Source organism: Pan troglodytes, chromosome 5, assembly GCF_028858775.2.
Source record: "Pan troglodytes isolate AG18354 chromosome 5, NHGRI_mPanTro3-v2.0_pri, whole genome shotgun sequence".
Lineage (NCBI taxonomy): Eukaryota > Metazoa > Chordata > Mammalia > Primates > Hominidae > Pan > Pan troglodytes.
This window is the reverse complement of record NC_072403.2, coordinates 18,698,630-18,720,622: the sequence shown is the minus strand read 5'-3', so window position 1 is coordinate 18,720,622 and position 21,993 is coordinate 18,698,630. Positions and strand designations below refer to the sequence as shown.

The window sequence follows — 21,993 nt, the reverse complement described above, 5'->3', positions numbered from 1 at the left end:
AGTTCCCAATCCATGTATTCACTGCCTGCTTGAATCCTTCACAACGATGTCACCCCAAGACTCCCCTGTGTAAGTGTGAGCTCATTAACCAGTCCTGTGAGCATCTGCCCCCTTCTCCGATTTCTGAACTGGTAAGTAGAACCACTAGTCTACCTAAGGTGGAAACTTAGAGGTCATCTACCCCTCTCCTTAATCCTTCATGGTCATTGTTTACTAGGTCCTGAGTATCTCACCTCTTAAAAATGTCTTAATCCTAAATTAATTTTCCATTCCTATTACTGCTCTAACTCAAGCCTTTATCATGTCTTGCCAAATATTTAAGATCAACCCAGTACCTCCCTGCCTCTAGTTTCGGGCTGCTCTGATCCATCTTTCTCATGTTGCTATCATGAGCTTTTTGGAGCAAAAGCCTCTGGGGCCCTGCCTTGTCCAGCTCCCTCTCCAGTCTCATCCTTTGCATGTCCTTGGTCCCACGACAGGTTCCAGTCCTACCAGCTTTCTTGTTCTTTGCAATGTGTGCATGCGATTTGCACTCATGCCTTTACACACACTCTCTCCTCTGCCTTTCCGGGGGAAACTGCTCTTTCCTGAAGCCCCGCTGAAGCACAGCCTTCACCAAGAAGCCACACTGGGTCCCCAGGCTCTGCTGGACAGGCTCCCCGTTTTCTATCGCTCCCTCTAACCCCCCAGCCAGAAGCTGCTCAAGCTCTTATGCTACATCACATTCACCTTCCACACCTGTCTTTCCTCTCATGGGTGCTCCTCAATGGCAGAGATGTCTTTGTCTTGCCACGGCCAGTTCAGTGCACTGCAGATCATCTGTAAACGTTTTTGAAGGAATACATATACAATCTTGTGAACCAGGGGGACTTAAATGCCAAATGAGTTTTGTGCAGACTGTCTTCTCTGATTAGAATGCCCCTCAACTCTTGAAGCTCCTCCTCCATGTCCCTCCACACATGGCTTCATCCCTGGGAAATATCCTACTCATCCTTTGAGGACCAACCTCAGTGCCTTCCTGTCTAAAGATCCCTCACTCTCCCAGACTGGGCCAGCCTCTTCATTTCCTGTGCCCAGTGATGCTTTGTCTGTGTCTCAACTATGTCACCATCTGTTTACAATCCCTCTACCCAGCCAGACTCACGTTCCCAAAAACGAGGGGCATGCTTACCTATCTTTGTGCCCATAGTGTCTACACAGGGTCTGGGCATAGGAGATGCTAAATAGATGACTGTTGTAAAAACAGATATATTAATACCTGGAGTGCTAGTCTTGCTATCCCCACTCTGGAATAATTGTAAAATCAGTTTAAGAGTCCCCATAATGGGAGGGCACAGCAAGGAGGCTTTCCAAAGGAAAGGGCAAGAGGACCCGAAGTCTTCACTGACTCATACCCTGCTTCCCACATCCTGTGACATTTCAAATCGCATCAGCATCCCAAACAGAATTATAAGTGACTAAACACTGGTATATCACATCTTTTATGTGCCTCCTGAGTTAAATGATTTACCCACCAAGTTGAGTTACCTAAAAGAGATTTGAGTCTTCCCAAACACAGCCTGAACTATGGCGTGGGACAAATTGCTTCAGCCAAGGCTCGACTTGGGGGGTTAAAGAGATTTTCCTCTGAGCCTGTACACAGATCTATCTGTACAGAAGGAGAAGCAATGCAAAAACATCGCCTCACAGAGGGATCTCACAGCTGAGCCAGCTGGCTCTGCTCAGCCTGAGTCTGTCTGTGACTCTTCTCCCAGCAGGTGCTGAGTCGCCAAAGCTTATTAGCATCCTGGGCTGACTGGGCCAGTGAACATGTCCTCAGTGCTCACTATGTACCCACGACCGTTCTAAGACCTTTACTCATATTGCCTTATCATAATCCTCACAACTGTGAAATAGATGCTATTACAATATTATCCCCAGTTTATCCCAGAAGAAGTAAGACACAGAGGGTTCATCAATTAACTCAAGGTCCCATACATAGAGAGGCTGTAGGTGGGATTCAAACCCAGTGGGCTAGACTCTGTAAAACCCACAGACCCCAACTCAAATCAAGACTGGAATTCATTCCTTTCTCAAAAAGAGAAAGAAGGTGAAAATGTTTTAACATTTAAATTTATACTTGACACATAATAATTGTGCATATTTATGAGATGTGATGTTTCAATGCATGTATACATAGCATGAATGATCAAATCAGGGCAACTACTGTATCCACCACTTTAAACACTTATTTTTTTGTGGTGACAACATTCAAAGTCTTCTCTTTCAGCTGTCTTAAAATACACAATACATTGTTATTTCCTATAGTCACCCTACTGTGTATATCCTCCTGTTTAACTGTAACTGTACCGATTGACCAACCTCTCCCAGTCCTCCCCAGTGACAATCCTCATCTCATCCATGCTCCTCAGCCTCTGGTAACCACCATTCCACTCTCCGCTAATATGAAATCAACTTTTTAAGACTCTATATATGAGTGAGATCCTGTTGATACTTGTCTTCTGTGCCTGGTTTATTTCACTTAATATAATGTCCTCCGAGTTTGCCCATCTTGCTGCAAATGGCAGGATTTCATTCAGTTTTATGGCTCAATAGTATTCCATTGTGTGTGTGTGTGTGTGTGTGTGTGTGTGTGTGTAGATAGCACATTTTCTTTATCCATTCATCTGTAGATGGCCCATTATGGAAAACGGTATGGAGGTTCCTTTAAAAATTAAAAATATAACTACCATAGGATCCAGCATTCCCCTTCTGGGTATATACCAAAGAAATGAAACCAATATGTGAAATAAATATCTGTACCCCATGTTTACTGCAGTGGCAACCATAATAGCTGAGATATGGAGTCAACCTAAATGCCCAGCTACAGATGAAAAAAAATGTTGCCCCTTCATACTAATCCACCCACCCAAACCCCTAAGGAAAGTAAAATCCAATCTCCATTCTAAAGGTCTCTCTTCGCAGGATCTGTTACACCACAGGGATTTGATGGTGATAACTGTTTCTTCCAGGATCCGTTCTTAAAAAGGATTTGGGCCGGGCGCGGTGGCTCACGCCTGTAATCCCAGCACTTTGGGAGGCCGAGGAGGGCGGATCACGAGGTCAGGAGATTGAGAGCATCCTGTCTAACACGGTGAAACCCCGTCTCTACTAAAAATACAAAAAATTAGCCGGGCATGGTGGCGGGTGCCAGTAGTCCCAGCTTCTCCGGAGGCTGAGGCAGGAGAATGGTGTGAACCCCGGAGGCGGAGCTTGCAGTGAGCCGAGATCGCGCCACTGCACTCCAGCCTGGGCAACGGAGCAAGACTCCATCTCAAAAAAAAAAAAAAAAAGGATTTGATAGTGTTCTAAGAGATTGTCCCCATAGAGAGAGATGTTATTGTACCTAGTCATATCAAACTTGTCAAAATCAGGTAATTCTAGTTCCCAGTTGACAAACCTAATTATCCTAATGCGCCAGGTCTCACTTTCTACATCAAAGAAAAATGCCAAGCCCATTATGCAATAATATTTAAGCCAAGTACCACTAAAAATTTCTGCTTGATTCATTTGTTCAGGTAGAATATGCTACAGTAACTTAAACAAGATTTATCAATGTCTTTTAAGTTTGGCTTGTCGTTTTTCCTGGAATTCTCCATCCTGTGGATATTTTCTTCATCAATGATCTTCCACGCTGAATCATTTTCCTCTGTATGTCAGAATGCCCGAAAATGTCCTGGAGAGCTTTAAAACACACCAAGAGGGCAAATAGTCTCATGTATTACCCTACACCATCTTTGTGCATAAATGAAAAACTCTAATCTGGTTTCTTGGTGTATGCACAGGTAGTCCTTTATGGTCATCATCAAGTCACATTTTTAAAAAAAGAAAGTGTAAAGGAGATTTCTCATGTCTCCTTGCAGCAAGTCAGGTGCTCACCTGGAACCCCCATTTCATCTACACTTGCATTTACTCTAAGTTAGCAACTATTTGGAAAGCAAATGAATGAAGGAAACCTTTTTCTCCATTGCTTAAAAAACACATGTGTCTTGCAGAAACTGAAATATGATTTATAGAGGCTTCCTTTGGAAGGCCTACATATAATGACTTTCTTAAAGTTCTGATCTAGTCAAGTAATGGTGCTGAGGAGAGCGAGGCTGGGGGAATTCTGAACAGTTGTTGACTTCTTGCTTCCAGATGCACCTTGCCAGCTGGCAAGCCTTGTGTGGGGGCGCTTCAAATGACTCACCATTTATTTGACTGAAACTGGATTGCAAACAGAGTTAATGTATTACAGTGGCATTAGCTGGGAAATGTAGAAATGCTGTGTAATATGTTGGGACGCTGACCCACCTGACGTATTATTGAATGGACTGAGAAAGGCAATCCATTTTCATCTTCATACATGACCAAAATACAATGTGAGGGGACAAAATATCTCCTATGAAAAATTGTTTGAATATGCCTATATCATATAGATTTATATGTATTCTAAAGATGGAAGCCTATTTTCAATAGACATGCTTACAGTCTTTCACCTTAGCCATAGTGATTTTTCCATATTAAAATAGCAGTAAAGCTATAATAAAGTTACCTATCAACACGCTTCTAGATCTTTTCAAATAAACATTTGAACATTAAGTTGCCACATTAAATTGGTTGAGCAAAACCATTCTGATACTTTTCTTTCAATATTTTTAGCAGCAAATAAAACATGCCTAAACTATTTGTATGTGTACTTAGATAGTGCTGACAGTATGTCTATTAAATATCATACTCAACTCTGTGAACTGAGCACTGGTGTGCTGGTAAATGTTTAACAACCAACTCTCTAATTTATAGTTGTTTTTGCTGACTTCCATGGTGTATGTGTTGTCTCCATGACTGATTTCAAGCTACCAATATGATGTCACTAATCTTGAAATTGGGAAGAGATATGCACAGTCAGCTCTCATGAACCTAGAGAGTCAGCCCAACATACCCCTGGAACTAAGTTACTATGAAATTTCTAGATTCTGAGGGTTTTTCCTTTTCACTTTGTTTTTCTCTTCTTATGGACCTCAGAGTTCTGTAGGCCACAATTTCCTCACCTGCAAGATGTGTTCACTGGAATAGGTAATCTCTCAGCTTTCTTTCTGCTCAATTCTTTAAATATCTTAATAATTTTCCTTCTGTGAATTGTAAGGCAACCTGAGCATGACAACAGACTGAAAGAAAAATTCCGTTTAATCCAAGTTTATATTCTCAGGACATGGAGTTGAAGGACAGCCTCTGAGGTGGAGCACATCATTTCCATTTCAGTAAGGTTTATTTTTAAAAGTTCAGGTATCGTTTTCAGAAATATATAAAATGGGAGGCACCCATGATTTTTGTCACAGTGATGATAGTTCCTAGGGTCCAGGTCAAAAAGAAAAAAATTTCTGAGTCAATGAGGAGAAACACACTATGGTCAGGCTGTACCTGCTTCATTTCAACTTCTGCATTTTCAAAACTGGCAAAATCAAAGGCATCCTTATTTTTGAAGTGCACGAGAAGTAACATCTAGTGTTCTTTGCAAGAATTGCATGTTAAATTTTTCTTCATGTCTAGGAAGTCACTTGGGAGGAGGCCATGAGTTGAATATTGATGAGGAAAAGCTAATGGTATGTATCATTGCAAGTGATATTGCAACCATAATATAACATGAGTAAAAATCAAAATAACCCTTTCTTTCCATATGACCTAAACACAAACCCTATAGAGAACATCAGGTCTCTAGATTATTCCAGGGGCTGAAGGAGTGGAAACAGAAATGCTAAGAGGCCTGACGGGCTTGTAGGCAGCTCTGAGGGGACAGGTTTGTCTCCTTGCTCTAGAGCTTCTGCATACAGAAATTGCCAGAATAAATCAAGGACCAGATATATGAAGATGTTTGTAGATATTACTAGATAATGAAAAAGAAATCCAATAAGTTTGGTCTAAAGATGAACTCATGGGGAAGTGGTCCATACCCTCATGCATTCCTCCATTCAACAAATACTGTTTGAGCATCTATTACAGGCCATGCCCTCTGCTAGCCACTGAGGATTTACAGGTGAATTAGGCAGATGTTGTCCCTTGCCTCGGAAAGGAAATCTCTCTCATGGATGTTGATATTTCTACTGATAGATTTAGTTGTTGATGAAATTGTTAACTTGTATTGCGTACATAGCAAGCTTCTGATGAATGTTTGTTAGATTAATATGTCATGCAATAAGTCAAAATAAAAGATAGCAAGTCATCTTTCCTTATCATGGTGATACAACATCAAGGTTTTATGTTGATAAACAAAACTGAGCCTCCTTCTTGCCTGAATTGTTTGAAAGGTGCTTATAAAGCATTGACTATGCGAGATCCTTCACTTCCTATCCTCCTTTAACTAAATTCTCATAACTCTGAAATATGAGTATTTCCATTGTATAAGTAAGCAAGCTACCATTCAGAAAGATAATAAACTTGCTCTACAATTGCCCAACAGTGTCAGAATTCAAATCCATGTCTGTGCCTCAAATCTACACTTATCTTCTTCTGCTACTGCAATGCTTCCCAGCACCACCAAGAGCACTCAGACCATCATTTCATCTTTACCTGACCAGAGCAGCTCCCATATGTATCCATGAACTCTAGACATTTTCTCCTTCTATGCATGATGATAGATTGCAAATCGGTGGGAGCCCCACTTCCCAAGGAAGGCTAGAGCTCTACCTTTTACTTTGAACACCGCTATTTTCATCTGCTCCTGACTGTACAGCCTCTAAATCTTCACCATCATAAGGAATTTTATCCATATCCTAGGCAGCGCCAGGAAAGTAATGAAAGAAGTTATGAGAACCTAAGCCTTGAAACTGTGTTCTCCCACTCAGGGGAGAAAAATAATTGAACCTCAGCAAGAGGTTTACAGAAATGAAGGACTTCAGGGAAAAAATAATAATGTTTTTATGAACCCACATAAATAACATCATTATTTTCTCTTAAGTCACCAAGAAAAACCACAAGATAAATGAAACTAGCTGTAATTTTGAAAAGATACTAGACTGTGCTTAAGATTCATTGTGACTACTGGGTTCTATTTGAGCTTTTCAGAGGTTGACAGAGAATAAAGACCTGTGGCAACCAGCAACTAGAAAGAAAATTGCACTAGCCTTAATACACAGTAATAGCTTTAATACACATTTGCTCCACAGTACTTTGTGTGCAGCAAATGCATTAAAAACTTGAATCAATGCACTAGTATTCATAGCAAGATTCTCATTTCCTTCTAGTTCTGAATGATGAGTCTTGGCAGCAGAAAAGTTTTCATTTGTACATTAACATCTACTTCTCTACTTGGTCCCCTTCTGTGCCTTTTTATTATAACATGTGATTTCTTCTCCAAATTAGTGTTACCATTTCAACTCTGTGTGGAACAACAAATTTGGTATGAATACCTTCTGCTTTGAGCTTTGGTATAAGGTTAAAAGAAATCACATATTTCTCAGTTGGGCTTTTTTTCCAAACAATATATTTTTATTAATTATTAATTAATAATATGTTTTATTAATCACTATTCTCATTTTCCTTCTGCCCCTTGCCACCAAAGGTCTTAGTTAACAAAGTACTGTGATGGTTAAATTTAAACTAAATAACCAGTTGATTTTTTAATGAATCATGCATAATTTTGTGCAAATAAATTGGTGAGATATTGACATTACATTCATATTTGTGTATAAAGACGCTGTTTACAGCTTTACTTAGGATGAAACATCTATAATAAATGAATCTGGCAACACAGCAATAGGAGAGAACTAAAGTTATGCCTGATTGAGTAATTATGCCAGCCTTTTCTGTGTTGGCTAAATTCAGTCATTGTTTCTTTCCCACCTCAATATTTTCACTTCACTGTCTTCAATAAGCAGAACCATGGAAGAGACAGAACACAGATCCCAGTAGCTATAACTCTGCTGAATTGTTCCTATAATTGGGTTTATGAAAGGACTCCATAGATGATATATTTCTTTATGAGGTAGCTTTACAACAGAAATTGTTCATACAGATCATATTATATTAGCCGTAACCCAGAGGCCAATGAAGTGAGTTTAAGGCTGATTTGAGCTTACTTTGTGTTGACCTGGTATTATTTTTGTGGATGGCTTTACTTGGTCTTAGACTTAATACATGTTGTCATTTATTTGGCTGCTGTTTTTGTTGTTGTTGTTGTTGTTGTTGTTTTTGTTGTTGTTTTTGAGACGGAGTTTCACCTTGTTGCCCAGGCTGGAGTGCAATGGCACGATCTTAGCTCACTGCAACCTCTGCCTCCCAGGTTCAAGTGATTCTCCTGCCTCAGTCTCCCAAGTAGCTGGGATTACAGGCATGCACCACCACGTCCAGCTAATTTTGTATTTTTAGTAGAGACGGGGTTTCTCCATGTTGGTCAGGCTGGTCTCGAACTCCTAACCTCAGGTGATCCACCCACCTCAGTCTCCCAAAGTGCTAGGATTACAGGCGTGAGTCATCGCACCCAGCCTGACTGCTGTTCTATGAAACAAGTCGTGACGTGGTTTGACTCAGATTTTGGCAGTCAAGAGAAACAAGGGCAAACCTTTTATTCCTAGAAATTTAAATGTTCTTAAGATACCTGAAAGGACCTGACCTACAGATGCAAACATATATATCAACTTTTAAAAACAAAGAAGAATTTTCTAATCCACTAGACAGCAAACCAAGTGTCATTTACAGTAATTATTGTCAAGGCTGCCCGGTTGCTTCATGGCACAGGGAGGAGTTCTGAGGTGAGGGTAGAGTGGTATCTGGGGTGTAGGGACCATCTTTGGCTAAGATTTCAGAAACCACACTAATGATTTATTCCTGCATATTTAAAATGAACTTCTTACATGATAGGTTAAAAGAAAACTACCTCAGGCATTTTACAGCTTGAAAAAAGATTTAGCCATTGTGAAATTTTTCACAATTGTAATAATGTATCAAGCATCTAATTTGCTCAAAGCCTATTAACCAAGTGTTATTTATGTCAAATGCAGTAAAATACAGCCATGAAAATGATGTGGAATCACAAATCACGGATAACAGAGAGGCAGTGACTAACCAAAATTTGGTGTGGTCTGCATTATCCGTCACAGCTCCAGCCCCAGACAATTGGCTGAAACATGTTGCTTTTTTTAATGAATAAAATTTATAGTTTAGGAGGGTATTCTAAACTGTAAAACTCAAAGACCAAATAAATAAATACATAAATAAATACGTAAAAACCCAGTCAGTCATAAATTTGCTTCTGCCTGTTCTATTCCAATTGAATAACCTGGAGAAACTGTTTCTAGAACTAAGTCTCCTTACACCCGGAAGGCATTTATTGGTCCCGCACCAAAACTGTTGGGAGAAATCACTTTTGTTATTGAAAGAGTTGCTTCTTCACTGATTACAGCCAGGGTCATGAACAGCTAGAGCAAGGATGTTGCTGGAAGGCAGCGTGGCGCGAGGTCTGGAAGAAATGCAGGGCAGCTGGCTTCACAGCTGTGCGAACTGTGTCATTCTATGGTTTGAGTGGGAGGTAGTGAACAGCCCTAGACTTCCGCAGATCCACAGGGGATCTTTAAGTCTCCCCACTTCAGAACGGAAGGTTTGCCTTGAACCTTGGGTTGTGTTTTTGTAATGTCAAAACAAATAATTAGGGCATTCAGTTGGGGAAACAGGGAGAGGGTGAAGAAAAAGGGAGAGGTGATTGAAAAAGAAGGATGTTCCCTGGTTACTTGGCTGAGTGTCTGCCTTGGGCTAAGTTGGACTAGCAGCCTACGTGGCAAATCACATGGTCCTAGTAGGAAGTACAGTTGCTTCTACAGTTGCTTCATGCCAAGTGCCTTTTTGATGACTGTTATCAAGTAAAAAGATGAAGTGAGGTCAGGACCACACTAAGAAGTTAAAAATGTCTGTGACTCAAAAACACTTGTAAAATTCAAGCACTTTGTCTCTTACTAATGGAACATAATATCCTGAGGCCACATTTCATATAATGATGAGAGTTGACAGTGGAAGCATGGAAATGGCTTAAATGTAAAAATTGTTAAATGCTAGAGTCAGTGTTTCTGGGCTATTAGGCTGTATTGAGTTTTTGGCCATGGCAAAGGCAACACTTTAGGGGAAATCAGTCTATGTTTTGCATTTTTATTTTAGTGCCTTAGTTTTGCCAGAGCTAGACATCTAAAGCTGTCCCATTCACCCAGATCACATCTGTTTCTTGCCTTTGTATGGCACTTGGCTGTTGGCAAAGCATTTTCACATTTGGTTTTCAAAGTAGCAATGAAAATTAGGCAGAAAGTGTTATCCACACGTTACAAGTTTCAAAGGTTCAGAGAGATGATTCAGCTCACAAGCAGCAGACTTGGGTTTTGGAACCAGCAGGTCTCCAAACCCATTCACAGAACGTTTGTGTCCATTATTCAGACAAGAGAAGATGCTCCACTGGACTTCAGAAAGCTATGATTCTGTTGTTTGTTTGTTTGTTCTGAGATGGAGTTTCACTCCTGTTGCCCAGGCTGGAGTGTAATAGCACGATCTCAGCTCACTGCAACTTCCGCCTCCTGGATTCAAGCGATTCTCCTGCCTCAGCCTCCTGAGTAGTTGGGATTACAGTCGTGCACCCTCACGCCCAGCTAATTTTTGTATTTTTAGTAGAGATGGGGTTTCATCATGTTGGGCAGGCTGGTCTCGAACTGCTGACCTCAGGTGATCCACCCGCCTCCACCTCCCAAAGTGCTGGGATTATAGGCGTGAGCCACCGCACCTGGCCTCTGTGGTTTTTGATGTGATCTTCTGACCAACATGTACGGCCTCCCAAACTGGAAGGTTGTGTTCTATTTCTCCCCCACTTTTTCTTTGCCTCCCTCTTTTCTTCTCCCTGTATCTCTTTCTCTGCTCTTCTTTTGTTTCCCTCCCCACATAACACTTCCTCTAAGTTCAGAGGACTATTGGAATTTCCAGTAGGTCTTTCTCATTTCCACGTGGCCATTTGTAAGAGGTATTTCAAGGTTGATTCATTCAACTTTACTCAGAGGATGACCTATTCTTAATGTAAATTTTCCTAACTTTCTAAGTCTGGGGCTACTTTCTCATTTGGGGCTACTCATATTCATTCTGTTGTCTAAGTAAGAAGGATTGATTAGGGGTAAAATATAACGGCAGGAAAATTTTCTCCTTCTGTGAGTGTTTCTGAATTTGTAACTCATTTGGTCTGCTCCAAAGAGTAAGATGTGGTCATCAGAAACGAATCATTTTTTAAATTTTTGGTAGAATCCTGGAGGAACAGAACAAGCATGAAGCAGAAGGAGAAACATAATGGACCTCATTCTCCACTTCGTGCTAACAAACACTCACTATGTGTCAGGCATTATTCTAAGTGCTTTACACTTATTTAATTATTTGCTCTTTAGAACAACTCTCTAAGATAATTACTATCACTAGTCCTATTTTACAAGTGAGAGAACTTAGGAAGGGAGAGGTTAAATGCCTTGCTCAAGGTCATACAGCCAGGAAGTGGCAGAGTGAGGATCAGAACCCAGGAAGTCTGGCTCTAGGGTATATCCTCATAACCACTGTGCTACCTCGGAAAAGAATGGTCTTTGTCACTGCTCCTCTTTTCCTCTTTGCAGGGCCCATGATGACTTCCATGGTCCTAGGTCCTTTTGCCTTTGTGGGCCCCTTTCACTACACAAAGTATCAAAAACTATATTTTATGACTGTGTGGGTAAAAAGACAAATATAATCCATGGGTTGGATTATATTCATTTTTTTCCTTCTGACTGTAAAAGAAATTAAAACATTTTTCTTGGCCCCTAAACTTATCATCAATGTGGCCCCATGCCCACTGTGCCCAAGGGCTAGGTCGGTACTTACTCTTTGGGATTTTTCTTTTTCACCTTGACTCATGTCTAGACAAGAGAATAAATTTACCACACTCTCAGCCATTTAGTACCAAAGTAGGATTTTTTTTTTTTGCAAATGCCTTTTCTGAGTTTAGAATTAGCCCTGAGAAATCCACCAATTAAGTAAATGTTTTTCAAATTGTAGGTTGTAAAGTCATTTAGGTAGGTCATAATTCGCATTTTTGTAATAAAAATATATTAGAGTGGAGTGGAGTGGCAAGGGATGGGATAGGATAACATAGAAAACATCAGAGTAATTTGCACCTTAAGGGTATTTTGGAGAATATTTTATTTCAATTATAATAAATATGTACGTGTGTTATGTGGGGTGCCATAAAGTGCATTTCTCACAGTGAGTTCCAGACATTCTTTTTTTTTTTTTTTTTTTTTTTTGAGATGGAGTCTCGCTTCTTCACCCGGCTGGAGTGCAATGGCGTGATCTTGGCTCACCGCAACCTCTGCCTCCCAGGTTCAAGCGATTCTCCTGCCTCAGCCTCCCCAGTAGCTCAGATTACAGGCATGTGCCACCATGCCTGGCTAATTTTTTGAATTTTTAGTAGAGACAGAGTTTCACCGTGTTGGCTAGGCTGGTCTCGAACTCCTGACCTCAAGTGATCCACCCGCCTCAGCCTCCCAAAATGCAGGGATCACAGGCGTGAGCCACTGCGCCTGGCCCCAATTTTCTTTTTTTAATACTAGGGTAGGATACATTCCTAGTTCCATCTCTCCTTTAGCAATGTCCAGCTTTAAATGTGACCCTATAGAAAAGCTAGTAATGTAAGCTTGCTGTCTTATGGTAAATCATGTCTATTAAGTATAGAGGTTTTGAAGTCATATGAAACAGAATCCAAATTCCAGTTCTTTCTCTTATTAGCTGTAGTACCTTCACTATGTCATGTAACTTCTCTGTGATTTATTTCCACGTGGATAAAATTAGGATAATAATAATAATGTCAATCTCATGGGGTCATTGTGAGAAATAAATAAGAAAATGCTTATAATGTCAACTTAAATATTTATCTCTGGGCCCTATTTTTTTTTTTTTTTTTTTTTTGAGAGAGAGAGTCTCGCTCTTTCACCCAGGCTGGAGTGCAATGGCATGGTCTCTGCTCACTGGGTCTCTGCTCACATGGTCTCTGCTCACTGCAATCTCCACCTCCTGGGTTCAAGCAATTCTCCTGCCTCAGCCTCCCGAGTAGCTGTGACTACAGGTGTGTGCCCCCACACCGGCTAACTTTTGGATTTTTAGTAGAGACTGAGTTTCACCATGTTGGTCAGGCTGGTCTCGAATTCCTGACCTTGTAATCTGCCTGCCTCAGCCTCCCAAAGTGCTTGGATTACAGGCGTGAGCCACTGCCCCCAGCCCAGACCTCATTTTTAACCTGTGACTTGCATAACTGCTTTTTCATTTTTTTTGAGACAGAGTTTCACTTTGTCTCCCAGGCTGGAGTGCAGTGGCTTGACCTCGGCTCACTGTAACCTCCGCCTCTCGGGTTCAAGCAATTATCCTGCCTCAGCCTCCAGAGGAGCTGGGACTGCAGGTACACGCCACCACATCAGACTGATTTTTTGTATTTTAGTAGAGATGGGGTTTCACCGTGTTGGCCAGGCTGGTCTCGAACTCCTGACCTCAGGTGATCCGCCCACCTCGGCCTCCTAAAGTGCTAGAATTAGAGGTGTAAGCCACCACACCTGGCCATAACTGTTTTTTAAATGTAGCCACTTGGATGTCTGATAGAGGTCTTACACTTGACACGTCTTTCTCTGAGCTCCTGACCAATCTTCCGTGCCCCCAAATGATCGTTCTATCCTTCCTACTGCTCAGGTGAAACCTATGAATTACTGCTTGCTCTTCTTCTCTCACAACCTACATTCAATCCATCATGAACGCATACTGGCTGTATCTTCAAATACACAAGGACCCTTACCACTTTTCACTGTCTCTGCTGTACCACGCTGATGAGCCACCACCGTTCATAGCCTCCAAACTGGCTTCTCTGCTTCTTCGGTGCCCCTCTCTACTCTGTTCTGAACTCAACAGCCCCAGTGATCCTTTAAAAAATCTGTCAGACGGTGTTACTCCTATGCGCAAATCCCTGCAGTGCTCCACACTTCACTGAGAGTAAAGTCAAAGTCTTTGCAAGGTCCACCAAATTTTTTCTGGTCCCCACTCCTTCTTAATCCCCCTCTTCGTCTCCCTTCCTTACTCCTCTCCAGCCACACTGGTCTCCTTGCCATGCCAGGAACACTCTAGTTTAGGTCCTTTTCACTTGCTTGTCCTCAGCTCTCTCTCACTCTGCTCCCCACCCCATATTGGCATTGTTCATTCTTTTACCTGCACTGAAGAACTGTGTTCAAAACCCTTCTCCTTCATGTTGTCTATCTTGAAATCCTCTCCTCTTCCTGCTCCCATATGCCGTACCCTCTTAGTCTGCCTTATTCATTTTTGTCTTAACACATTGACTTATAACATACAATACAATTTACTGATATATCTAACGTTTCTTGCTCATAATCCACTTTTGGTAGTAAAAATTCATGAAAGTAAGATGCTATTTGTTTTGATCACTGATGTATCTCAAGTGCCTAAAAAATGGTCTAAAAAAGGGCCCAGGTGGAATAAGAGAGAAACTCACGAATAATACAGGTTTTTCTGTACCTCTGATTAAACCATGATTTAATATTCTACCACCTAGTGTTTGGTTGATAGAGATCTGGCAATAATGGCCTTTCCATGTCTACAAATGGCAAATGAACATATTGATAAAGTTCAGAATTATCTCAAAACCAAGATGTATATTAAAGTCTCATCTACAGTTACAGCCCAAGTATTTGCTATCAAAGATTCTGCTGCTGAATTGCTAGTTTAATGTATACAAATGTGGCAACAAGGATCAATAGAAAGCCTACAGGCTTTTACACCACACTTACATTCACAAATGTTAAACAACTACTAGTGTGATATTATTCCTGTTGTCCTTCAGTAACTGTGTAGAAAGTCATGCTAATCTGTCATCATTCAACAAGGCCATAAAATTGATTTTGTCTTTTATTTAACTACCCTTCATTATATAGAAGACTTGTAAATTAAAGCAATTAAAATGTCAATACTGCCCACTCCCCCACCCCGAAATCACATCCACTTTAGCACCTACCAAAGTGGGTAAGGAAAGTGAGAAACAAAATATGAAATACTAGAGTTTCTCTTGTACCATACAATGAAGAAAATGTTATATCAACTGTTCTTTCAGGCCCTTACAAGACATTGGCTGTAATGTATGTCCCTTTTTTCACCCCATAAACTCAAGGAGAAAAAAAGCTCTACAAATTGTCTTCTGTTCCCACCTGAATTTTAATTCTTGTACACTAAATAATGATCATGAATTCAAGTTGCATATGTCAAAAAGCGACTCCATAAATAACTTTACATTTTTTTTGCTTTAGTGTTAGAATCTACGTATGAAAATGTATTAATGTGCCTCTGCCGCATTTATTATGACTGGTAGATGATGAACCTGTCAGTTTATATGCACGTGAAGAAAAAGGGAAAGAAGTTTCTTTGTATTTCATGGCTAGGTCAGTGCTTAGAGGTTAGGATCCTTCTTTCTGTGAATTCCAAAGAGATACTTTGTTTTGTAGGATTCTGCCATTTAGCTGGTCTGCCCACATGTTTACCTTCCCTGGTAATCTAAAAGGGTAAAGGGGAAATATAGATCTTACATACCCGTTTAATTTTAATTATAAAGGAGAACAGGTTAAAAGACTTGAAATGCCAATTATGAGCCGAATTAGTATTTAGTTTCCTCACTCTCCATGTATTGCTAAAATTTCTTTAATATCTTACTCTATTATACAACAAATATCTAGAGATCATCAATTTGAATAATCCCTGAATATTCAAATTAAAAATATAACTAATATTTTGTATATAAATGTGCCTATATAATAGAGATTCATTCTTCTTTTAACTCAAAAATTTCCATAACTTTGCTGTGATCAAATATTTTCATTCTTATTGTAATGAAGCTATTTTATATGTTTTATACAACAAATAAGACTATCTATAAAATCAGGTGTAGTATGTATCCAGTAATACAGCTAGAGTTAGAAGTGTCAGTTATTTTTAGATTGAATGGGACTTCAGAGACTTTAAATCTAAAACCCTCATCTTAGAGCTGAGTGAATCAAACCCCAAAAGGTTAAATGGCTTGCCCATGGTCTTAGGAAATTGATGCATTAGAATCAAATTCTTCTGACTCTTGCCTCACATATTTCCTATAAAACACGCCTCTGTGGGATTTTATAGAATTAAATTATATAGACATATATAGACAAACCAAAAAAGTAATTTACCATGTAGCCATAAGATAATTGTAAATACCATACTTACATGTTTAAAAATAATAATGATGCTCAGACCAAAGATTCTAAGAAAATCTAATTACCCAACATAGATTCTGTGTTCAAGTTGTTTCACAAATATTTATGGGAAAGGGCTTCCCATTTACTCATAGTGTTAATTACAGCCATCCCTTGGTAACCATGAGATTGGTTCCAAGATCCCCTGCGAATAACAAAATGCATGGATACTCAAATCCCTTACATAAGATGGTGTAGTATTTGCATATAACCTAAGCACATCCTCCTGTATACTTTAAATTATCTCTAGATTACTTATAATACCTAATACAGTGTAAATGCTATGTAAATAGTTGTTATATGATTTAGGAAATAATGAAATAACTCTTTACATGTTCAGTACAGATGCAGCCGTTCATTTTTTAAAAATATGTCCCATCCCTGGTTGGTTGAATCCACAGATGTGGAACCCATGAATGCTGAAGGCCGACTGTACTTACTTTCTTGTACCTTTTAAATATTCATTACACTATCTGGGGTGATCTTCACTGGTACCATCTTAATGCATGACATAATGAAATTATCAGGTTAGCTAGCTCTAACTATATATAGCACAGAAGGAGGGAAGGCTTCTACACTAGAGGCTCCTGGTGAGCTGTGAGATCCACCATTTGAATTCTGCCTACCAAATACAGGAAGCAATACTTAAGAGTTTGGGCCACCAAATAAAAGCCAGACCCACATGGTCTGCCTTCAATTTACAATCAGTAACAAAAAATATAGTGAGGAACACACTGGCATTCTTCAGCAAAAGAGTGAAGGAGGATGCCTATCAAAACCTTTAGGTTGGTGAAGCAATCTCAGATCAGGATGGCAATAATATTTACAATTTGCCAGCCCAGGCGCACTGGCTCACGCCTGTAATCCCAGCACTTTGGGAGGCCAAGGCAGGTGGATCACGAGGTCAGGAGATCGAGACCATCTTGGCTAATACAGTGAAACCCCGTCTCCGCTAAAAATACAAAAAAAAAAAAAAAAAATAGCCAGGCGTGGTGGCAGGTGCCTGTAGTCCCAGCTACTCGGGAGGCTGAGGCAGGAGAATGGCATGAACCTGGGAAGCGGAACTTGCAGTGAGCCAAGATGGCACCACTGCACTCCAGCCTGGGTGACAGAGTGAGACTCTGTCTCAAAAAAAAAAAAAAAAAATATATATATATATTTACAACTTGCCTAGGGACAGTTCTCATTGCTAAGTGATGATGGCACATTCTGAGCTGCCACTTCTCTATATCATGGGCCTCCATTATTTAGCTAAGCGATAAGGGTGGAAGAGAGGTACCCTGGGACCTAGTTTATAACTTCTTTTTGTAGACCCATCCATCCTTATAGGAAACCATAGCAAGCCAGTTCTGACTGCCATTGTCCTCTGGGCCTGAAAGGGTGAAAGAGACCAGTGAAGGCCAGAAACAGCTATCCTTGGTGGACATCCAGAACCAAAACAGATCTCAGCTTTCCAAAGAGAATAATTATGCTGGTGTTGACCATACTGTTAATTTAAATTCTCCCCCATACAAAGCAATTCTGATATATCAACAGAAGTTAAACCTCCTTATGATTAGAAAAGGACACATTTTTCTCAATAGTGCCTAATAATGGTTTTGTGTTTTAAACTATCCTAAATCATCAGGATGCCTTGCTTTCCTTCTTTTGACACCCCTTTAAGAAATATAAGATGGGCTTAATTTTTCTACTTACTTTCATTCACTTTAGTATGTAATTATAGAGTTTTTCAGTTTCAGCAGCTTCTATGTATCAAGTAATCCTCCATATACTGTCAATCTAAAGATAAATAGAATACACTAGCCCATGGGAAAGTACCTGCCAGATGAGCTGCAACTCTTCATTGCACTGACTGCAATGCAGTGAATGAACGACCTCATAAGGCAGGCTGCACTCTTACAAGATAAATATCAGTGATGGGTTCATTCTAAGTGAGAATACAATTAGAAACACTTGCTACTAATAGTGTGAACAGACTCTTCTGTTCCAGGATGTCCTTTTAACACGTTTGAATTCCTTAGGGGAAAAATCCCTTTTTGAATGTTTTAATCTTTGATGTATCTGGGTAACCTTCGACAGATATATTGACTTAATTTTCTTTTGCACTGATAACATCTTCAATCATCTATCAATGTTTGTGTCTACTAAATGCTGAACAGAAGTTAAAAACCTAGAAAAAGGACTCTTAGAAAAATAAAAGTCATGGTTCAGAAAATTTCTGTTATCTATGCTCTCAATTTTAGCTGAAACTTGAAATTAGCATCTTCATACATTGATGAAAGACCCACATTTTGGTGCTATTCTTTGACTGACTTGCCACTGTAGGTGAAGAAGTATATTCTTCACTCAAGCTGCAGAGTTATTTCTGAAATGATATTATTAAGTACTGTTGGAGATAGGGTGTAGTTGAAAAATCCTTAAATGTTTAATTAGTATTCAAAATGCCCAGTCCACTTTATTTGGCAACTGGACGATTAGTTTAATGATTTAGTGATAGCCAAGTAAAAGGAATATATGTATATGTATTCCTTGAAGCATTGCTAAACCTCTAAAATATCAAACATGGGTTTATGTATAATTAGTGGTGTGGGAAAGCAAATATTAAACATAAATAGTTTAAGCCAATAAAAAATTTCTCTGGAAAGAATAAACAATAAGTAATTGGAGGCAGGATTGGAAAGAAAGGGCACAGGACTTGCTCAAGTGTTCATAAATTGTGGTTAAGACATAAATAAAATTATCTCTATGCCCAGATTATGTAATTTATTGGGAGTGTGCATGCTTCTCTGTTCAGCAATGCTGATAACAACACTAATAGTTTAATTACAACTTGCTGCTTAAGGAGACAAACAAGGCTGTTTGCTTTTAAAACCAGGGGTTACAATTACTCTTAAATGCGGGAGAAAGGCACATCTGTGAGTGGATTTTACTTCGTTAGGGAAGCAACCAGAAACCAGCTGGAAATAAACAAGCCCCAGGAGTGAGCAGTTGGCGCAAAATTAGAGCATAAACGCCCGATTTGAGCAGCGGGGCAGTAGGCGTGATGCGTAGTAAATAGGCAGCAAATGTAGGTGGAGAGGGATGAAAAAGTTTTTGGTAGCCTGATCTTATGCATTTTCTTTGGGACTCCATCACAGGAGGGAAAGAGTACCCATCCCTCCACTGTCCAACTTACAGTCACTTCTCTGTCTCGCTTCAGCACCACCAAGGGAGGACAGCTCCCCTGACTGCAGTACAGAGCAGGCTGCTAATGCCCTTCCTCCTTTAACAATATCCTCTCTGCATTTCTCTCTTACTGGTGTCTTTCTTGACACTTTACATTAGGAATATTTTAAGGGACATATAGAAGGGACTGAGTGCTTGTCTGGCTTATTTATTTCCAGATGAAACAGAGATAAGTCCTGTCTGAGCCAATCTTTAAATTGGACTCCAGAGCAATTTAACCAAAATAAAAGATTGCAAGTCACTAGGTTTAATCTGGTGACAAAGTGGCTCAATGTAATTAGTTGAGTAGCAGCTGAAACTTGAAACTCTTGTTTAGCACTTTATTTTATTGTTTTGTGAGAAAAGTACTAGTAGAAGGTAAACAACATTTACTAACTGCTGCTTTGGCTCTGTTCCTCCTGGGCTAAGCAAAGGGGTCAATAGACTAATTTCCAATATCACTTGGTTGGGAAAACAATCTTGCTCCTAAAAGAAACTATTATCGATCCTTTGTGAGACCCCTCACTACCACATGCTGAATCTGAAGCATAGAAGTAGGGGATTAACAATTCCAAAGTGGGAACCATGGACTACTACAGCATGCCATAGAAAATGCCAAAGCTTTCTAAATAAACTTGTCTTCAGCTCCAAAGTCAGAGGCAAACATTTAAGAAGTGACAAGATATACATGATTAAAACCACAAATCATCAAGACAGGAAAATTATATTCCAAGGCAGTTGGCCACTCTGGCACTTTCAGTTACCATTCTTCCAGCCATAAGGGTATGGTTGCTTAGTCAGTGCATCTTGTTTTTCTATGCAGAGTTTTCTCTTTTCTCGAAACTTCTCAACAGGGCATAAATACCCATCATCTGAAGGTTCTCTTTGCTCCAACACATGCACCATGCACGCACATGTGCACACACACACACACACACAATTTTGTTTGATTTAGTCCCATTTCCAAGAGTTTAGTTTCCTAAAGCAAAACGTGCCATCTGCTTTTTAAACTTATTTTGAAAGGCAGTCTTCAGGAAAATGCCCTCACTTTTATTATAGTTGCTAGAATAATAAGGGACCTTGGACAGGAAGAGAAAACAAACTAGGATGGAAGCTTAGGAGTCATTCAGAAAAGGCAGAGCTATGAAGTTAGTGGTGAACAACTTCTTCCCAGTGATAGTGACCACACACGAGTAAGGCACTCTAGAGTCGAGTTGGGAGCAGCAGCAGCAGAGGGAACAGTAGATGCTGGACTTTACTCATTGAGTAACCTTCAGTGGACTCAACTGAGGCATTTTTTGACTCTGAATCCCTCAGTCCTCCTTCTGTTGCTTTCCTTCCCCCTCCTCCTCCCTTCCTTCCCCGCTTCCTTCCTTCCCTCCTTCTTTCCTCCCTTCCTTCCCTCCTTCCTTCTTTTCTTCCCTAGCACCCCACTGCCTTCCCTCCTTGTTTCCTTCCTTTCCTCCCTATCTTCCTTTCTCATTTCTTCTCTCCTTCATGTACCTCAGTTACCCTTTTCACTTAATTCGATCTGGGCCACTTTGGGCACCAGTTCCAGGGACAGCATCAAGTCACCTAACGTGCATTCTCCAGACCATGCTATTATGACCAGCACGGTAGCTTCCCAGCTGCTTGGTGCAAGGAAAAGGTTCCGTTCCAGGCGGCCAGCCCCGCCCCCTCTCCCCACTCCAACACCGCAGCGGCGGCGTCAACCCGTCAAAGCCAACAGAGTCTGAATGTCACCAACAAGTTCCACCCCGTAGTAGCCGCGCCAGCCAACCTCGCCCGGGGAGCCTCGCCAGACCCCGCGCCCGCAGCCTGCGCACGGGCGCGCGGCCCGGGCTCCAGGTTATTCCCGGGATCACTGTGGTCACTGACAGCACTTCCTCCTCCCCGTGCCGGGGAAGCCCGCGTGGGACTCGGGCGGATGTGGGGCTGCACGCGCCGCCCTCCCCCACCCCGTAGCTCGCACACACGCCCTCGGCGCACCGGAGACACAAAGAGCGCGAGTGCTGAGCGCCCGACTGCGGGGGGCGGCGGGGAGGACGCCCGGGAGGGGCGGGGGCTCAACAGCCGGGGAGGGAGGGAGCAGGGCGGGGGCGGGGGCGGGGGCGCGGCGCCAGGGGCGTTCTTACCTGCCCCCAGGTTAAAGGAGATCCTGGCCTCTGCGAGGTACGGCGTGTCGCTCTTGGAGCGCACTCTCCGGATGGGCCGCCGGTCTATATCATCCTCCGAGGATGCCGCCATTAATGTGGGAGGCAGGAGCAGGGTCGCCCGGCGAGCTGAGAGGGAGAAGGAGACGGAGGGAGAGGGAGAGAGGCGGAAGGGGGAGGAGGGGAGAGGAAGAGGCTCGCGCACGGGGTAGGGGGAGGGGAAGGGGGAGGGGAGAGGAAGGGAAGGGGTGGGGAGGGAGTGGGAAAGAGAGGGAAAACGGAAAAAAAAAAGGGAGAGAGAAAGAGAG

General features: G+C 41.2%; 1 protein-coding gene across 9 annotated transcripts in view; it reads right to left on the bottom strand.

Moving 5' to 3' along the window:
• The window catches only part of PHACTR1 (phosphatase and actin regulator 1), a 574,604-nt gene that overhangs the window by 521,825 nt on the left and 30,786 nt on the right, over positions 1–21,993 (bottom strand). For all 9 annotated transcript variants that reach the window (XM_009450525.5, XM_009450527.5, XM_009450524.5 and 6 more), the window contains one exon: positions 21,668–21,814. In XM_009450525.5, coding sequence (XP_009448800.1) covers positions 21,668–21,814 — 147 coding nt within the window. The remainder of the gene's footprint in view (positions 1–21,667; positions 21,815–21,993) is intronic.